At 43.9% G+C, this 19238-nt stretch overlaps 1 protein-coding gene across 1 annotated transcript; it reads right to left on the bottom strand.

Annotated features, from left to right (window-relative positions):
* Positions 1 to 1178: 1178 nt before the first annotated feature.
* On the bottom strand, positions 1179 to 12090 carry RGS13 (regulator of G protein signaling 13; the record flags this gene model as incomplete). The annotated part of the gene is made up of 4 exons (XM_080651098.1): positions 1179 to 1364; positions 2443 to 2609; positions 7966 to 8027; positions 12026 to 12090. The coding sequence occupies 4 exons, from the start codon at positions 12088 to 12090 to the stop codon at positions 1179 to 1181; spliced, it is 480 nt and encodes a 159-aa protein (XP_080507224.1).
* Between the last annotated feature and the right edge of the window lie 7148 nt (positions 12091 to 19238).

The following is a 19238-nucleotide window of genomic DNA, read 5'->3' as shown; positions in this document are numbered from 1 at the left end:
TCCTCTGGAATCTTCTGACAAGTTCTAAGCTACTATGATAGGACAGATTAAAAAATCATTTAGTGGAAAAATAACTTTTTATTATTATAACTTTTATTTTATTAAAAAAGTTTATTATTATAACTTTTATTTTATTTTATTAAAAAAGTCTTTTAGTGGAAAAATAACTTATTTTTATTGTCTTTGAAAAAACCCCACGTTTATAACTTTTAAATTTATACTTGGATTTATTGATTATCAGGCCCGTAATAAATTCTCATTGTGAAGAATAAAATATCTGAAAGTATAGGAACTAAATTTTCTACCCTTCTACTAATAAAAGTATAGAACTACAGGAAGACATTAATACATTTTTAACAGCTTCGAATCATCAGGAATTTTTCACACGTAGAAGATATATGCAACATAGAAATTCAGTTAAGAGCATAATAGAAGGAAAATTTTACAGGTAAAACATTTCTCAAGAATCCATCTTTAAAAAATACTTCTTATTGCTTTTTAGAGAGAAAGGAAGGGACAGGGACAGAAAAATAGAAACATCAAAGTGAGAGAGAAACATTGATTGGCTGCCTCCTGCACTCACCCTCCTGGGGATTGAGCCCACACCCGGGCATGTGCCCTGACCAGGAATTGAACCAGAAACTTTTTGGTGCACAGGACGATGTCCAACCAACTGAGCCACACCAGCCAGGGAAAGAACCCATCTTTTTGGTATCACTCATGGCATACCACGATTGTACTGTGGGTACTAAGTTTATCTATTAATTAACATTGTTAAGAGCACTCTATCGAAATGTTACATTCTGCTAGAGACACAACTCATACAGCTACAACCTTTGAAGGACTAATCTGTATATTGTGACAACAAAATTTCATTAATAAGAAAACTTCCATTAGTTGATGACCACAGTAAAAATGTTATAATATTGGCATTGTGAAGAAAGACCGTCCTTTTTCGGAGCACTACTTAGGTATGCCATAAAGTGTATTAGTCATGTGATCAGAGTTCTACAGTCCATCCCTTTGGAGATCTGTTTCCCTTTGGGAACTAGAACTCAGTTTGTAGTTCCTTTCCTTGTACTTTATTCCTACTCTGTTTTCACTGTGTGTGTGTAAGTTAGAAGAACAAAGCCAATACTTTCAGTAGACTGCCTTCAGTTTAAGCTTTTGAGTGGTCGTCAGGAATTGTCATTGGGCTGAATACTCTCCAGAAGTTTTTGATACATCTCCGACTTGAGAAACCTGGGGTATGAGTCTCTCTCCATGTGCATATACACGATTTTTTGAGCCTCTTCAAAGCATGTTTGAGTGGGTTCTTGAATGTTCCTGATGATGGTTTCTCTTGTCGAACTGTCAATGTTAATCTGAAAAGTGAAATTGCAGCAATGGGCGGGATTAAAGGCGGAAAGATAGTGCAAGGGTTTAATGTATCCCCCCCCTCTCCTTTGCAGTGGACTAGGGTTATTTTGTTTGCAGTTTCGTTGGTATCTCAAAAGACATAGGAGGTAACCTCTTGGCTTCTTTAAAAGTAAACATCCACCTCCACATCCCAGATAAAAATAACACGAGGCCCAAGACCCGGAAATCGCAGAAACCATTGCTTACTTGCGAGGGTGCAAGTGGTTTGCTGGTGGTGTCTACAAACAAGGAAGTTTACCAGATGGAGGTCTTCCCCGAGGAAGAAAGGGAATTGGTGCTATTTTAAACTTTGCCTTCCTTAATAGGCATGAATGTTGATTTATTGGACTCTGCCCCGAAATGGGAAGAAGGCGAAGAGAAGTGGAGAAATAGAGAAGTGGTCATTTCAGTAAACCAAAGTATTTTCCAGATGAGAGTTTTAAGGAACAAGTCCTCAAAGGTAGGGCTGTCCTGGGTGAGAGGAATGTCATCTACCATCCTCCCCCCTTGTCCGCCTGATCAGAATTCTCGTTCCCCATTGTCTCCCCACCAGGAGGAGTCTCAGTGTGTCTGTTTCCCTCATGACTGTGTTTTCTTCAGGCAGAGGTACATGATGGGAAGTGATATCGATGTGAGATTTGCTGGCTTTGCTGGTTTTAAGTTCAGGTGAGCGGGGAGGGGGAGGCACAGACTTTGCCCAGCACCACCGGGGATATCAGCGTGTCTATTGATGGTAACCGTAGTTCCTTCTAGCAAAGCCAATTCTTTGTAAATCACTCTCCTAGGGAATTAAAATCATTTAATAAGGAGAGGCTTGGGAGCCACATTGACCTAACTTTGAATCCCGATTTCCCCACTTTACCTCTGCGTGCCACTGGGCAAGTCAGTGTACTTCTCTGACTCTCAGGATTCTTATCTATAAAATGAGGTGAACAACCCCGACTTTACAGCACCCTTGGAGGTAAAGAACCCGGCACCTCTGTGTGCCTGGTTAGCAGACATGAACACCCTGATTTCCATTCAGGGTCACCGTTGGCTAGGTACCTCTCTAGGGGACTGTGGCTGGATGTAGATCTTGTAAAGCTTCTTCGCCCGAGAAATTCTGCTCCATCGAAAGGCGATTTTCTTGTAGGTCTCACAGGCCATCCAGAATTGGATATTTTCATCGCTGTGCTCCAGTTTCAGGTATGCCGTATAGACAGCCGGCCCATCTAAAAGTAATGGAGACATCACTTATTTTTCTGGGTCAAAATCATTAACAACTATGAAAAACAGATAATGCAATGTAAAAATAAAGTCTGGTCCAGCCGGTGTGGCTCAGTGGTTGAGTGTCGACCTATGAACCACGAGATCACAGTTCGATTCCCAGTCCGGGCACATGCCTGGGTTGTGTGCTCGATCCCCAGTAGGGGGCGTGCAGGAGGCAGCTGATCAGTGATTCTGTCTCATCATTGATGCTTGTATCTCTCCCTCCCTTCCTCTTAAATATAGCAGTTGGTGCTCCTGGTGAAGAAATAGCTGAATGGATAGGCAAACCATTTCTGGTTTAACATGTGAAGCTGGAAGCCCATAATTTCCACTGTGTATCAGAAGAAACAGCGTTTTATGTTAACAAACAAAAAGCAACTTGATCTATTTTGTACTCAGAGGAATTTTGACTGTTTCATCAGGAACGGGAAGTAAGGACCCTGAAATAAAGAAATGAGCTATGAAAGGGGAAAACTATGAGATGCCAGATAAAATCTGCAGATCCTGGAATGAGAGTTAACCAGCTACTTGTATGGTTTGAGTGATGAGTGGATGGGGGTAGGGAGGGGATTTGGAAACCAATGATTTTGTATCCCAAATTTGCGTTTATATTCGTGTTTAGCTTAATTGTATAGTAGAATGTTTAGAGATTTTCATTCCAGAACCTGCCTGCGAATTACTGGGATGCTAATGCCGTGTGTTACTGTATGATAGCCTGGTGAAAGCTGATGTGGACAGGAACCCGTCTGATATTTCAGGTCTGATGACGGCATGTTCTACAGAATCCCGTCTTCATTAGGCTAATGTGTACACGTTACCCCAGTTAGCGGCTGAAAACGCAAATGTATTAAAAGTATTCCAGGAATCTGAGCAATTCTTAAAGTCAGCACGGAATGGCTCAGTCTAGCATTTCTATTGACACACACAAGTGAGTTACAAGCCTTTTCACGTCCGGCCATGGAGCCCTTTCTGACCTTTTCAAAGCTGCTCCTTCCCGGGTATTACGCTCAAGAGACCGTGGGTGATTCTGCTCGAGAAAGTGAATAGGCATCAACAACAGACGCCGGCATTAAAGTGAGAAGAGGGAAGGAAGAGGTCTGTGTCATGCACAGTGTATGCCTTTTTCTTGAACACCACCATGGTGCCTGGGGACTCTCCCGCATGTTCTTTTTAAAGCAGTCACTGAAATTGGTGTTTCGGGGTGACACGTGCCGGGATCTCGATGCAGACGGGGGTCCTGACACTGCTCTGGGCTGAGTCAGAACAGTGGCCCGCCTGTTCTTCCAGGGTTGTTTTCTGCTGGGCGGTCAAGCTCACCCCATCATTGAATCCTCAAGGTGGCCTGTGCCTCCGTCTTCCATCAGAAATGTGTCTAAAGCAGTTTTAAATCCCTTTTATTTTCCGTCAGCACCACCGGGGATAATGAATTCCACAATTCTACCAGCTTCTGGGTAATGTTTTTATAGCAAGTCTTCTGTTTTATTGACATTCTCTGGGTTGGCTTCTGTGATATTAATCGTTCCTGGCTTTTCTCCTCATGTCTTTTTGCTCTGTTTTGATAAAAGTAGCTCAAAGTACTGTGGGTTGTTTTTAAATATAGAAAACTTCTAAAAGATAACCATTATTAACAATTTTTATATTTGCTTTTATTCTATGAACCCTTTGTTCATATTTAACTTCCTGTCTAACTATTATTAATTTATTTACACAGATACACACATAAGTCAACCTATTGGTATTAAACTGTGAAAGCAATTTTGTATCACTTTTGAATATTTAATATCATGTAGCAAACACTTTTTCCCTTTTCGTTTTAATAGTCCACTGCAAAAAAAAAAAAAAAAAAAAGGCAAAAAATAATAGTCCATTGCAGGGCTAAGCTCTGATATACTGATTCACCTCACTGTTACTGACTATGTAGATTGCTTCCCCATTTTAAGTTATAGATTATCCTACATTGAACATGTTGGTTCGTAAATCTTTGCATCTCCAATTATTTCCTTAAGATGACTTTAAAGGCGCTTAGGCATCTCAGTTTCTGGGAAAATTTCTCTGAACCTGCCACGTCCCTGTCAGTTGACACAGAGCACCTAGTACACACTTACTCTGATTACGTCTCACTGTATACCGCAGTCTACTGTATTTATTGGCTTACATCCATCACTCTCCCCCTCACCCCACCTGCACACCCTCACCTGCACACCCTCACCTGCACACCCTTACCTGCACACTCTCACCTGCACACCCTCACCTGCACACTCTCACCTGCACACCCTCACCTGCACACCCTCACCTGCACACCCTCACCTGCACACCCTTACCTGCACACCCTGACCTGCACACCCTTTGGGAACTGGGACTGCACTTTCTTTTTTTTTTTTTTAATATATATTTTATTGATTTTTTACAGAGAGGAAGAGAGAGGGATAGAGAGTTAGAAACATCGATGGGAGAGAGACATCGATCAGCTGCCTCCTGCACGCCCCCTACTGGGGATGTGCCCGCAACCCAGGTACATGCCCTTGACCGGAATCGAACCCGGGACCCTTCAGTCCGCAGGCCGATGCTCTATCCACTGAGCCAAACCGGTTAGGGCAGGACTGCACTTTCTTTATGGGCTGGTGTCCAGAGCCCACACACTGTCCAACACACAGCAGGTGCCCAATCAGTGGATAAATGCCTGTCATTCTGGCCCCTGTGTCCCTCCTGCTTCTATCATTTAAAATGACTCCCATAGGTTTTGAAAAGTGAAGCAGAGCCTAATTATTCAGCATCCAGGAAAAGCACCAAAGACCAGAGGATTATTATATTTGGCACACTGTTACTTGTTGGTTTTCTGAGAGCGAGACAAAAAAAAAAAATGTACTCATGGAAGAGGGGTGTCTCTGAATGGCCAGGTTCTGTTGTTGTTGTTTTTTGTTCCCCGCAAGGGGACAGAGGACATGAGAAATGAGCGAAGACGAAGGTGCTAAGTGGGAAAAGCTGAGGCACGCTGTGGATAATAGGAGGGTTGGGGGAGGAAACCATGGCAACAGCAGGGATGAGCCGGGAGCTGCCAATCAACACTGCACAGCACGATCTCTCCCCAGGGGACGGGAGCTGGGAGGGGGCTCTGCCTCCGCATCGGGATGCACACGAGGGGACCACGGTGTCTCTCAGTGATGCTGACTGTCCACCATAAGGAGGAAGGTGCTCACCCAGCCGGTGCAGTCCCCTGGCGTGAACAGCACTCAGCATGACCGTACACGTTCCCGCCTAGGATGGCCACGGCTGTCTGCAGGGGCTGTGATGACTGAGAAAGGGGCAAGTGTACAGGCTGCCCCAGGATGATTTGGACCAAAATGAAACGATCGATGCCTTCTAAGGTCATTCCTGTCGCCTAGAAGGCCCCAGGCTCCCGCAGGCAGGCCAACGCCTTGGTTATTCCAAGGCGCTCACCTCACTGACAGCTCAGGGCTTTTGGATCTGGGTTCTCCGCTGCTTGGCCTCGGCCCCAGGCCCCAGCGTGGCCGGCTGCTTCTCCTCGTTCAGCGCTTGGCTCGCATTTTGTCCCTCTGACAGTTCTCCACGCCTCCAGGTGGATCGCCCTCTCGTGCCCGGCTTTCTTTGTCCTGCGGCCTGGCTTTACTGTCCAAGGCCCTGGCCACTTTCCGGAATTAATTTATTAACTCGTTTGCTTGGTTGTCTCTCTCCTCCCTCTAGGGGGAGCACAGGAGCTGAGCACAGTGACCTTGGCCTTGTTCACCCCAGTGGCCCCGGGGCCTGGCAGGTCTGCTGGACGCAGGGCCGGGCTGGATGAGTCATCCAAGGGCGTGCCTTATAGCTTTACTAAACTTCTTTTTGTTTATATTAAACACACTTTGCTCAAATATCAGTGGGCGACCTCTGTTCTCATCTTGTGAGATTTTGGCCAATCAGTATATGTATAAGCCTTCTTTCTGTCTTTCCGACATTATAGATTTGGATTTGGATTTGGATTATTTTTCAGTCTTGACATTTCCAGTATGAAGAACCCTTGGGTTTTCTGGGATAGTTGTCCTCCTTGTCATTTCAAAGGCATATTTTTGTATCTTTTTAGTTTTACTGGGCCTAGCCGTCAGAAATACCCATAGGATTTCCCCCCATTTTTCTTCTTAGTGGACACCTAACACTGTGATGGTATTTTTGGGCCTAGTTTGGTGTTTTGGTTCACCATCATTCCAGGAAAAGTCTTCAGTGATCCTCATATATTTATTGTGAAGAGATGACTAATAGCTCAGACTATTTTGTTCTTTTCAGATTCATTTAAAAACTTACTACGATTTCCATGTTAATTTGAAGACAGTTCTTCCCTAAAAACTTTGATGTTTGGAAGCTTGGAGTATCTCCTATCATCTGCACACTTGCAAATTTCGCAGGGTACTTTCTGCTTTATCACTGTGGAGATTTTTCTTTATGAGACCCATTTTCACACCGAATCCCTAGGATTCCTGCACAGAATGGACAGTTGGCGTTGCTAAAAGGTTGCTAAACGCACTGACTGCCCACATGGGTGCATGTACTTCTTCGTATTTCTTGCTTTAAGCCCATGACTTTATCGCCCTCATATCCGCTGCTGTTATCTTTTTTAAAAAAAATATATTTTATTGCTTTTTTTACAGAGAGGAAGGGAGAGGGATAGAGAGTTAGAAACATCAATGAGAGAGAAACATCGATCAGCTGCCTCTTTCACACTCCCTACTGGGGATGTGCCCGCAACCAAGGTACATGCCCTTGACTGGAATCGAACCTGGGACCCTTCAGTCTGCAGGCTGATGCTCTATCCACTGAGCCAAACCGGTCAGGGCTGCTGCTGTTATCTTGCATTTATACCATCTGAATGCTGAGACTTACATAGAACCGTATAAGGCTCATTTCACTGAAACACTAATCCAGTTAAGAAATGAGCTCTGAGGCGTTTTAGAACATCACGACTCAAATGTATTCCTACTTTTGAAGGCACGAAGAAAGCAAGTTGTTAATTAAAAAAAAAAATTCTAACTTTAGCCTGCGATGGTGAGGCAGTGTATTTCAGTCCGTTACTATTTAAGCATATTTTCCAAGGGATTTTACACATAGACTTGTGAGGAATAAATATTCACAGTGACTAATCTTGTTTTAATTAACGCCCAAGGAATCGTGGTTGACACGACAGACTATTTTCAGGATTTCCTTTTTTAACTGTGGCTGTTGCCACGTAGAGGGTGGCGAGAAGGGGGTCCACTGTCATCCTCCAGGGTTCCCTTTCCCCAAGAATGGAATCGACTAATTATTCAAAGATGACATATACATGATACTCACATTTTGTTGCCATCAACTTCTCAAAAGACTGGGCCCACTGAGACACTTCCTCCAAAGTAAGGCTTTGGAAAGAAACAAGAGGCGCTCATTGCACTAAAACATTCTCAAGGTTTGATACTATCTTGAAAGTAACACCAAAATATAATCACACGGCATCTGTGTGAGGTTTTGGATGGGAGTTTTGCCTTCCTATGATCTTTTCCATTTTATTTTTACTTCCTAAATGCTTAAAGTTGTAAAAATTATAAAGGTGTTATAAAGGTGAAAATGTGATCAAATACATTTTTTAAATGATAAAGAATTATCTATAATAATAAAAGCGTAATATGCTAATTAGGCTGGACGTCCCTCCGGACGACCTTCCAGATGAAGCCGGGGCTGCGAGGGAAACCTGGGTCCCGGGTGCCAGAGGGAAGCTGGTGCCGACAGCCGGGGGAAGGAAGGCCTACTCTGGCCTGAATTTCGTGCATCGGGCCTCTAGTAGTCCTGTAAGATCCCTGTTCCCAAATTACCACTGTCAATATTTTGATGTATTTCTTTTTAGTCTTTTTGTTGTGTGTGTGTTTTTAACCAAGAAGTAATCATACTATGTTGGTGTGTTTGTGTATACCTTATGTGTATGTGTGTGTGGGTGTTTCCACATAATATATATATAGGGTGTTCCAAAAATGTATACACACTTTGAATAATTATTAATTCCAATCGGTTAAATCTGAAAAGAAAGAAACATCATTGAGCTAACAGGAAAAAAAGTGTGTATACATTTTTTGGGACACCTTGTATACATACATATATACATATACATATACAAATACATATGTATATATTAGAGGCCCGATGCATGAAATTGGTGTAAGAGTAGGCCTTCCTTCCCCTGGCTGCCGGCACTGGCTTCCCTCTGGCACTTGGGACCTGGGCTTCGCCTGGAAGGATGTCTGGAATGACATCCAGTCTAATTAGCATATTGCCCTTTTATTATATATATATATATATATATATATATATATATATATATTATAACGACCTTTTTATATGTCTTCACAATTGTCTTAATAACAGTTTATAGTGTTGTAATTTATAATTTTTTATATTCCCTACCATTTATCATGATTAAGGAGTATTCTACAAGGGGCATTTCATAGTTTACATAATTCCCAGTAAACAGTTTATTTCCCATTTTCACCCTTAAAACTCAACGTGGCCCAGCTGTGAGTAAGGCTTGCCACGTCCTCACAGTTAGAGTAACTACTTAGGACGTTAGCAGAAGTGGGATCCAGTGGGCCAAAAGATGCACCTTTTTTAGGGTCTCGGTACAAATTGCCAAAGTGCTTGTAAAGGGTTAGGCATTGTATGCAGCGACGTGTTTGCCTGCTTATCTAATAGAATCTTAGTTTATCCATGTACCCTATTTGATTGCGTTCATATAATAAAGTTATCTCATGTATAGATATATTGTCTATTATTTGCTATTATTTTGCTGAGGGGTTTAATTTTATTGCTGCAAATAACATGTCAACTTACATTTCACTTAAACAGTATTTAAAGAAAACATTTATCATTTAGAAAGTATCTGTGAAAGATGCTGACTTGAAGGCTTTTTTAAAAAATTTCTTTCTTTTTTATTTTTTTTAATTGTTTGAAGTATTACAAATAGTACATATGTCTCCTTTTTTTCCCCCATTGACCTCCCCCCGGCTTCCCCTTCCCCCCAGTACATGCCTTTACCTGCCCCCCCCCCCACCCCAGTGTCTTGTATCCATTGGTTATGCTTATATGCATGCGTACAAGTCCTTTGGTTGATCTCTTAAAGTGCCCCTCCCCCAACCTCCCCTGCCTTCCTGCTGTAGTTTGACAGTCTGTTCAATGCTTCTTTGCCTCTGTATCTATTTCCCTCCCCCCCCCATTTCTTTCCTTTAAAAAATCTTGCCTCTGCAGACTAGAAATAAACATATAATAACAAAAAATGTTTGAGTCCCAATTTCAATGTCCAACAGTTCTGAGTCCCCGTTTCAATGTCAAACAGTTCCTTATGTGTACATGTCAGCAATGATATCTGGATGGTGGGCACATGGTGGCAATGTTATTTCTGTTCATTTGGGTGGGCTTTTGAGGTGACTTGGCAATGCTTCCATATCAGTAATCTTACGTTCTCTCTATTAAAATATTCAGCGTGTTCACTGCCATTCAGCTTATGACCCATTCTTAAGGTCCCTGTTTGTAGTAGCTGCATATCTTGAAAGATAGCTGTGGACACGAGCTTCCACTGCCCTCAGACTAATTCTGGCCCAGTTAGCCCAGTAATTAGTATTGATGGAACAGCCAGTGGCTTTAGCAGGTACCTGATACCATGAAGGAAGATTAGTTAAAGAGGTTAAAAAATAACCTAGAACATGGAAAATTATTGGGAGTCCTTAAAAAAAGGTCAGATATGTTTTGTTTTCTAAAATTTTAGGGGCCTCTTGCCAGTATTAGATGGACTGTTTGCATCAGCACGGAGGCTTAGCAGTGCTCTGCTGTGAAGATTGCTTTAAAAGCCACATTTCCATGAAATGTATCTGACTCATTGTTCTTTTCTCTTATTAGAACCTGAGAGAAGCGGTTGCCTAAGACAACCCTGCCAACCTGAGGAAATGGGCAAGTGCTAGGCTGGGTCTGCTGCCTTCTCCCCATCCTACCCGTTCCCGGCATTTAGGAGAGACTAAAATCTCCAGCATGGTCTCACCTGCCATTACTGTCACGGTTTAGCTTAAAATTTGGTGTTGCTAATAGTTGGACAGAAGTCTTTGGCCTCTCACATTCCTGAGATTTATGGAGATAGATTATAATTGCAGAAATTACGGTTGCGGATAAAATTGTGAAATTACATCTCTTTTTGGTTTAAACCCATTTTTTGCTTGTAAGTTTTTCTTAGTATCTCACAAGTTTTACACTGTCCCATGGCCATCTGGGTGTCCTCATCAGAACTGTTCTAAACACCTTTGCCCCTTCCACCCACCCTGATTTTTTAATCCTCACCCGAGGATATTTATTTCCCATTGATTTTTAGAGAGAGTGGAAAGGAGGGGGAGAGACAGAGAGAGAGTGAGAAAGAGAAATATCAACGTGAGAGAGACATCGACTGGTTGCCTCCCACAGGGGCCCTGACCAGGGCCAGGGATGGAGCCTACAAATGAGGTATGTGACCTTGACCGGAATTGAACCTGTGGCCCTTCAGTCTAGGGATCAGTGCTCTGACCACAGAGCCAAACCAGGGAGGGCACCCACTCAGATTTTTAAAGGAAAGTTCTCTTTTGTGTCCCTCCTGCCCCCTTTCTTCTGGACAGATAGGCTGACCGTGCCTGTCACTGCAGCAGCCGCACCTGGTCTTGTAACTCGCTGAGCTTGGCGTCTTCCTGCCTCCTCCACCCACACACGATAGCTTGCAAACATTTGGGGGCATTTTACTGCTTCAGGGCATGAGCATGCGTGCCAGAAGCTGTGGCCAGAACCGAGGTCTCCATGTGGGCTAGGTTAGGCACTCATGGTTAGCCCAACAGGGACCCTCCACCCAGGCCTTCTCTGAGCTGAGCAGATCCAATCACATGGTTTGGTACCTTCCTCAGGCCTTACACTTCCCATGTTGATACAGTCACAACCCCCCACCCCCAACACACACCCCAATGTCAAGCAGACTTGGGAGCTTGGTAAGCATTTGGTTTCACCCTAGTCTCACCTCTTCCCCCTGGGGATGAAGATTTTCAGAACTCTGCAGCTGGAGGATTTGAGCCAGGAACATTTTGGATCAAATAATTTAATTTTCAGATAAAAAACTTTAAAAAAATCTAAGAACGTTTTTTCATAATAGACTCCCTAAAAACATCTAACTTGCCGAATTCTCAAGTATGAACCATGAATAACGAAAACGGAACCTTGTGTAATAGATGATTGGTCCTCTGGGGGAATCACTCGTGCGTGAATGCAGGTTTTACTTTCTGAGCAAACTGTGTTAAGAGAGCAGCTGAAGTCATAGACGCCCGGTGAAATGCTTTAGCATGGCCTTCGAATGTAACAGCTTACTTACTTTGAAGGGAGCCTCTTCGATGCATCTCTGCACATCGTACACACCCAGCAAGTCCGCCGGCTCATTTTTCTGAAGAAAAACAGCATCCACTGAGTATAATTTAGGCATTTAAAATAATTATATGTTAAGAGTGCATTTCTAAAGAGCACACAGAGTTATCACGTTTGAAGTTAATGGGCTACAGTCACTGGTCAGGGGTGAGGATGATAGGAGAACAAAAGGACTCATAACCATTTTAGGGGGATGTGGGTGTTTCGAGTTGTGACTTTAGGACTCATCTGGCCCACCTGTCCGTCAAAGGGCTCGATCCCCAGTGTGGGGTGTGCAGGAGGCAGCCAATCAGTGATGTTTCTAGCTCTCCTTTCCCTTCTCTATGTAATAATTATATATATAAAAGATTCCTCATGTCTGTAATCACCTCCAAGGGGCCGATTACCCAACACCTTGCTGCTTTTCTTCTAAGCAGGAGGGTGGCCAAGAGCTTCCTCTTTTGATGCCTTTCCTGTCAGTAGAACCATCATCCCTGTCCTCTGCTGGGCCTTGCCTCCTCCCCTGCCTGCTGACCACCTGTGACCATCGGTCTTATGTCTCGCTGTCTCTGTACCGACCTGCTGCTGCTGTGTGTGCACATCGGTGATCTCTGACCTGAAATCCGTGTCTATTTACAAGTTATCATGGTCTCTTTTATGGCTTTAACGGAATTGTTTAGCAAAAGCAGGAGAGTCTTAGTATTGGACGCCCATTTGGGTCAGAAGCACAGCAAAGGTAAAGCCATTTCAACTTGACCGGTTTGGCTCAGTGGATAGAGCCTCGGCCTGTGGACTGAAGGGTTGTGTGTTCATTTCCAGCCAAGGGCACATACCTCGGTTGCAGGCTCATCCCTAACCCCAGTTGGGTGTGTGGGGGAGACAACCAATTGATGTGTCTTGTTTACATTGATCTTCCCCCTCCCTCTCTCCCTCTCCCTCTCCCTCTTCCTCTCCCTCTCCCTCTCTCTCTCCCTCTCTCTAAAAATCAGTGGAAAAATATCCTCAGGTGAGGATTAACAACAACAAGAGAGTAATTTCCAAATGCACCAGAATTTAGGGGTCCCCACAGCTCCCAAGAGGTGACAGTACATTAAGATAATTCTGGGCTCTGACTCCAAGCAGACACATGCCTGAGTTCAGGCGCTTAGCTGTGCAATCGTGGGCATAGCAATAAAAATTTTCCCATGTTCCCTTTCTCTTTCCCTAAAGTGGAACTGTAAAGATTAGGAAAGCACATGCAGTAACTGTCTGTTCCAGTTAATCTGATGTTCATTCAGCTTCCGGCACTCCCTGTCATTCAGGAAATAGTTCCTAAGCTTTTTGTGTGCACGCGCGCGCGCGTGCGTGCGTGCGTGTGTGTGTGTGTGTGTGGTGTAGTGTGTGTGTGTGCATGTGTGTGTGTATGCACAGGAAACACACATTGTCAGACTGCATTGCTTCCTCTTTTTAAATTTCTACTGAGACCCTCCTACACTTACCCCGGTGGAGCTTACTCCCTCTTCAGCGTGTCAGCCTCCTCCCTGCCCTGCTCATTGTCCCTTTCCTCCATCACCCTGTCCCTACATTTCTGTTGTTCACGGACTATGTTAGGGTGGGAGTTCGAGCTTTAGAAAGAGCTGGGTGTGCTCTAGGGGTTCAGGCATGTTGGGATGCGTGAGTCCTACTGAAGGGATGGAACTACCAGAAGGGCTTATGTGGTCAGAAGAACTTGGGCCAAGGGATGAGAGGGCAGCCTGGCCAGACCGTCCCCTTGCGAACAATCACGTGAGGTGTCCCCTCTATAAAGACATTCTTTAGGGTTAGGATTTGATTAATATATTCCATTGATAAACTCAAATTTGTTTGGTTTGTCATCAAATCCAATTAAGACCATCTTCAGTTAAATTATTCCCTTGGAATTAAAGCATACGTGGTCATTTATTAGTGAAAATAGGAATTAGCCTCAAATACTCCATTGGACTAAGGGTTCTGTTTTGGCAAAAAGAGAGAGTTCTTTGTGAAAGGATGGTTGAGCTGATAGGATATAGAATTGATTTAAAATGGATGAACTCACCGAGCTTTGAGTCAACAATAATCATTTTTCTCTCATGGTGGTGGTATGATTTGTGGGAAACTTCCATGGACCTAAAAATAAAATAGTGACAAAACCAAACAAAAGCAGAAAATGTTTGTGTGCTTCCTGGAGAATGCATTTTTGGCGGAGATTTCTATAAATACCCCGCCTTACATTTTCAGTAAAAAGTCAATAGTTTATTCACTTTGTAAGTATTGGATGGTTATCCCTATTTGTGATTTATTAACTCCTTATCTAGAAATTTATTTTATAGGTAGTTATTATAAAAATTACTGACCTTCAGTATGTATGTTCCATTCCTTATTCTTTAAATATTTTTTGTTTATCGAAGGTTAACATCATACATTAATTTGCTTATCTTTTTTATTTTTCAACATTCTCTTGCTAAAACTAGTGTGCATTTTTAGAATGTAAGTGTATTTAGAACCAGTTTAGGTCTCCATAATGATTTTTTTCTCAGTGTTTCCTCCTGATTATTTTAAAGAAAGCATACATGTCATCTATAGAATTTAATTCTTAGAGTGGAATAAATGCACAAATGATGAATTGAGTTGGATATGTATCATGCCAGGAATAGATTCAAGTTCCCCCACTCGGTATTTAAATGGAATCTTTCTCAAAGCAATATGAAAATATAAATGAATTTTCTTACATTGAGCCTTTTCACACATTGAAATTTTTTTCCATCCTAATAGGCAAGCAATTAATCCTTTCTGCAGTATCTGTACTTAAGTGTGTTTCTTTATATTATGATGTAACATGCCACATAAAATTTAGAAAAACCTAGAGCAATTTACATTTGTGTGAGGTTTTGTTTGCCACGGCACACAGAATTCTTGCCTTGTAAAAAGCAAGTATTTTGGGTGTAGTTGTGCTTAGGCACAACATTAAGGAATGAAGAAATTCTGTAAAATCGAGATGAACAATGCTTCCTATAAACCTTTCAACCTGGGATCAATACCGCTAATTAAATGATGGAACTAATTTGGTAAAGGTATAATTTTCAAAACAAGTCTGAAATATCTGACTGTATAACTTTATCAAAACCTACATGCACATATACACACAAACCCCCATAAAAGGAAAGACCACACCTGCCCTCCTCTAAAACTGTAATATTCCTTTACTGCCCAATTCAGAAGCTTCATTTGCACAGGTGTGACTGTAAGTTTTTTTTTTTAAAAATATTATTTGTTTTGTTTTAGGTATAGGAAGCCTAGGCCAGGACAACATGCGTGTTCACTGGTCTGTTTTCCTTAGACGAAACCTGCTAACATTGCTCGGGCCCTGCCATTGAAGTAAAAAATCCACTGGCCATTGATACCAAGCTGATAGCGTTGTACCCATCAACCACGTTAGAGAACCTCATACTTACAAGGATACCCTGCAGAGCGGTCGGCCATGCTAACGTCTACCTCCTCTTTGCAGGATCCTTTTGAGATTAGGCTCTGCAATGCCATGAGACAGCCGGCATTTTATTTTTCCCGGCATGGAAGAGCTGTGCTGCCTCTGCTCCCTTTGGGGGCCCTCTGTCTCTGCAGGACGGTCCTGTGCTTATAGACGCCTCTATGCAAAGAGAGGCTGGGCTGCATATGGAAAGCAGCCTGGGGCCCCCAGTGCGTGGCTGATAAAGAGGCTTTATCTCACAGCATCAGCCCATCTGACGCGTCACATGATTGGAAATCTTCATTGTACTAGTCAAACCTTTTCTCCAAAACAGCTCATTTTTCCAGTTGTGGCAAATGTACAGCTTACAGTAAAACCTCCCTTTTAAAGCTCACCCATCAGTAGGCTACCAGTACACATTTGCTATCAAATGATTAAGAACTGTTCAAGTCAGCCTGCCCGTTTACTACAGATTACTAAGGACTACTAACAGTGGAAAGATCTAAGTAAGGAGGTCTCTGTCCTAGTCCAACCTTTCTAGTTGCTTCGGCAGGTCCTCAGGGGGCCATTCCTGAACTCTCTGTTATTCTCCAGTTTCTTAATATTATCTGTTAAAAAATAACAGACTGAACACAGTGTTCCAGACTGGGACTAATGAATGCAAAGTATGATGAGATTGTTAGTGTTCTTGTCCTATATCTGATCCAACCGTGTGTGTGTGTGTGTGTGTGTGTGTGTGTGTGTGTGTGTTGAAATGCTAGAATAAATCAGTAGGAAAGAAGATGCGAATGCAATTGATGGAGTGTTTCTTAGAGTATTTAGGAGCCTAATGAGGTAGAAGGCGACCTTGACTTGTACTTCAGGGTTTGAGGCTCATACCGTTGGGACTGGGAAAAGGCCGGCAAGCTCAGTAAAGCCTGCAGCTCGTTAGATGTGCAGTGAGGGGAGGGCAGGGGTGGATTCATTGGGAAGGACCCAGGTTGTCTGCTGAATGCGCTCAGGTTCATGGGTTTCCAGTTGTCCACTTCCTTCCCTGTCTCAGGACCTTTGGGAACCTGTGCAGGCACCCTACCTGAGATTGAGGAATATTTCCTCTTTTTCATGGTTGGGTACAAGGATGCCTGGTTCAGCCCAGCTGGTGTGTCTCAGTGGTTGAGTCCCAACCTATGAACCAGGAGGTCACAGTTCAATGCCTGGTCAGGGCACTTGCCTGAGTTGAGGCCTCCCCAGTAGGGGGCGTGCAGGAGGCAGCCGATCAGTGATTCTCATCATTGATGTTTATATTTCTCTCCCCTTCTCTCTGTAATCAATAAAAACATATATTTTTAAAAAAGGTAAAGAACAGAATGCCCGTTTCAGAGCTTGATTAACAGAATAAAACATGGGGCCTTTCTCTGGAGTGAACACTGGGCATCCATGTGGGCTGAGAAACAAGAAAGCCGCGGAGGGCAGAGTAAGGGAATGGCAGGTACAGGGGGTCCTGGGGAAGTCCCAGAAGCAGGTGTAGATGGTGTGGCCGATATCTGAGTGTTTTAGTGTCTCTGGAAAGGGGTAGGCCGAGTGCAATTCATGGGGTCAGAGCAATGTAATCCTCAGTGCCCGGAGGGGTTGCCCTGCCTCGCAGATGCTGGTCTGGGCAGGTCACAGGGTCATTGGGCGCCCGTGCTGCCTGCTCATCAGAGGGCCTTCCTGAGTTTGGGCCCTTCCTGGGATCTGCTTACTCCTGAGTACTTTCTTTTTTAAAATATATTTTTATTGATTTCAGAGAAGAAAGGAGAGGAAAAGGGAGATAGAAACATCAGTGATGAAAGAGAATCATTGATCGGCTGTCTCCTGCGCGCCCCACACTGGGGATGGAGCCCACAACCCGGGCATGTGCCCTGATCGGGAATTGAACCGTGACCTCCTGGTTCATAGGTCAACACTCAACCACTGAGCCACGCTGGCCGGGTCTCCTGAGTACTTTCACTCCGCTCCTGCCTCAGCCACAATAAGTCCACAGGAATGCACGTTCCACTGCGCAAAATGAAAGGGTACCTAAAATTCAAAATGAGCGTCTTCACACGAGTGGAATAGTGAGCCTGACTCTCCACCCCGTAGCCTTTCCCCCAGGTCACTGCCGCCTGCATCGCCTTCTCCGTGGTGCCTCTCTGCAGAGCAACTTCTGTGAGTCTTCACAGACTCCAGGCCCACATCTCAGGCTGCGGCCTCCCCTTCTGCAGCCGGCAGGCTTGTCCTCTCTGGCTCGCTGCCCACTAAAGACAGGCTAACCTTGGCCTCTGCCTTGTGTGAGGCAGACTTAATGACAACATTCATGAGGACACCTGACACCGTGGCCAGCACAGAGTGCACTTAAATAGCAATTAAAATTAGATACCAGTGTGGTCTGTGTTTATTCAAATGACTTACTCTAAAGACGCCTTATTGCAACTACGGTTCTGCCAGTCTATCCATTCTCGTCGCTGACTGCCAATCATTACGGTTTCTCCTTGGTGGCTGCTGTCAGTCCATCCTCTCGGCCTTTCAGAGACATCTGGGGTGCTCTCAGGTGCCTGACCTCCAGTTTGTAACTGAAAAGGGGGAGCAGTCCTCCTTGGTTTCCATTTTCTCCTGAGCACTTACTGGTCTTACCCACTCTGTCCCTACCAAGGAGATTCCAGGTCAGCTAGCCTCTTGCTGTTCTCCCGCAGGGTGTTCAAGGCCACATTAACAGCTCTGAAAGCAATGTTCTTTTCCTGGAAAAGAGGAAACAGCTCGAGGTTGCTTAATTTAGAGTCGTGTCTATTAGCTTTCTGTACACGCATGGTGTTTATCCACGTGACCCTCTGTGATCAGGGCTGCAGGTACCCGCTCTCTCTGAAGGAGATTGGCAGTGGCTTTGTCAGGCAGCCCAGACATGTCCAGCCCGGGACTGCTTTGTTATTTTCTCGGCGTGGCGGGTTCCTGGACCACACGGGTAGCGTACATGTAAATTATAAACCTAGGAGAGCATGTACCTGGCATTGTGCTGAATCAAACATGTTTGTCATCCATTTTTTCAGGGAACCAGTTTTACCTGTTCATTATTTCACTGAAGACGTAGCACATTTAGGGCCCTTGGCTCAGCTTCCTACCTGGACAGCCTGAGATCTCGTTTGCTGGCTTGCCAAGGGCTCCTGAAAGCCAGCCCTCTACATAACGGAGGTTAGCAAATGCTGAGCTCAGCTGTCCGTTCCATGCTAGTTCACCACTCAGATGTGCGCCTCCCTCTGGTTTTCCTTGGCGACTTTCCTTACTCTTTGCAAAGTTAACTACGCAACTAAATGGGGTGGGTGGGTGGAAGGTATATGTTATATTTTTTTTCTAGTAATTTGAGGTGTCTGATAGTGAGATCTTTCAAGATATGTCTTGCCTACCACAATCCATAGTTTCTTTCACATGAGATAATGTGATATATTCATTTTTTAATAAAATCAAATGCAATGAAACAGCAAGACACTGAAACTTCATAATTCCCTTGCTATCATAGATGGGAAGCACCACTGTTGGCTTCTTGAAGTGAGGAATGCCTCCAACAGACCGGGCCCACTGGTGTGTGATTGCAGAGCTGAGGCCTGCCTGGTTTTTCATCTCCCAAACAGTTCACCGCCCTGTTCTTTATGTGAGCCTGCCAGTTCCTGCAGGGTTTGTGACTTTTCTGCTGTAGAAGAGGGCTGAACAAACACCTGTGCCATATTTCCTACCT

Source organism: Plecotus auritus (genome assembly GCF_963455305.1).
Source record: "Plecotus auritus genome assembly, chromosome: 14".
NCBI classification, from domain to species: Eukaryota; Metazoa; Chordata; class Mammalia; order Chiroptera; family Vespertilionidae; genus Plecotus; species Plecotus auritus.
This window is presented reverse-complemented; position numbering and strand designations above follow the sequence as displayed.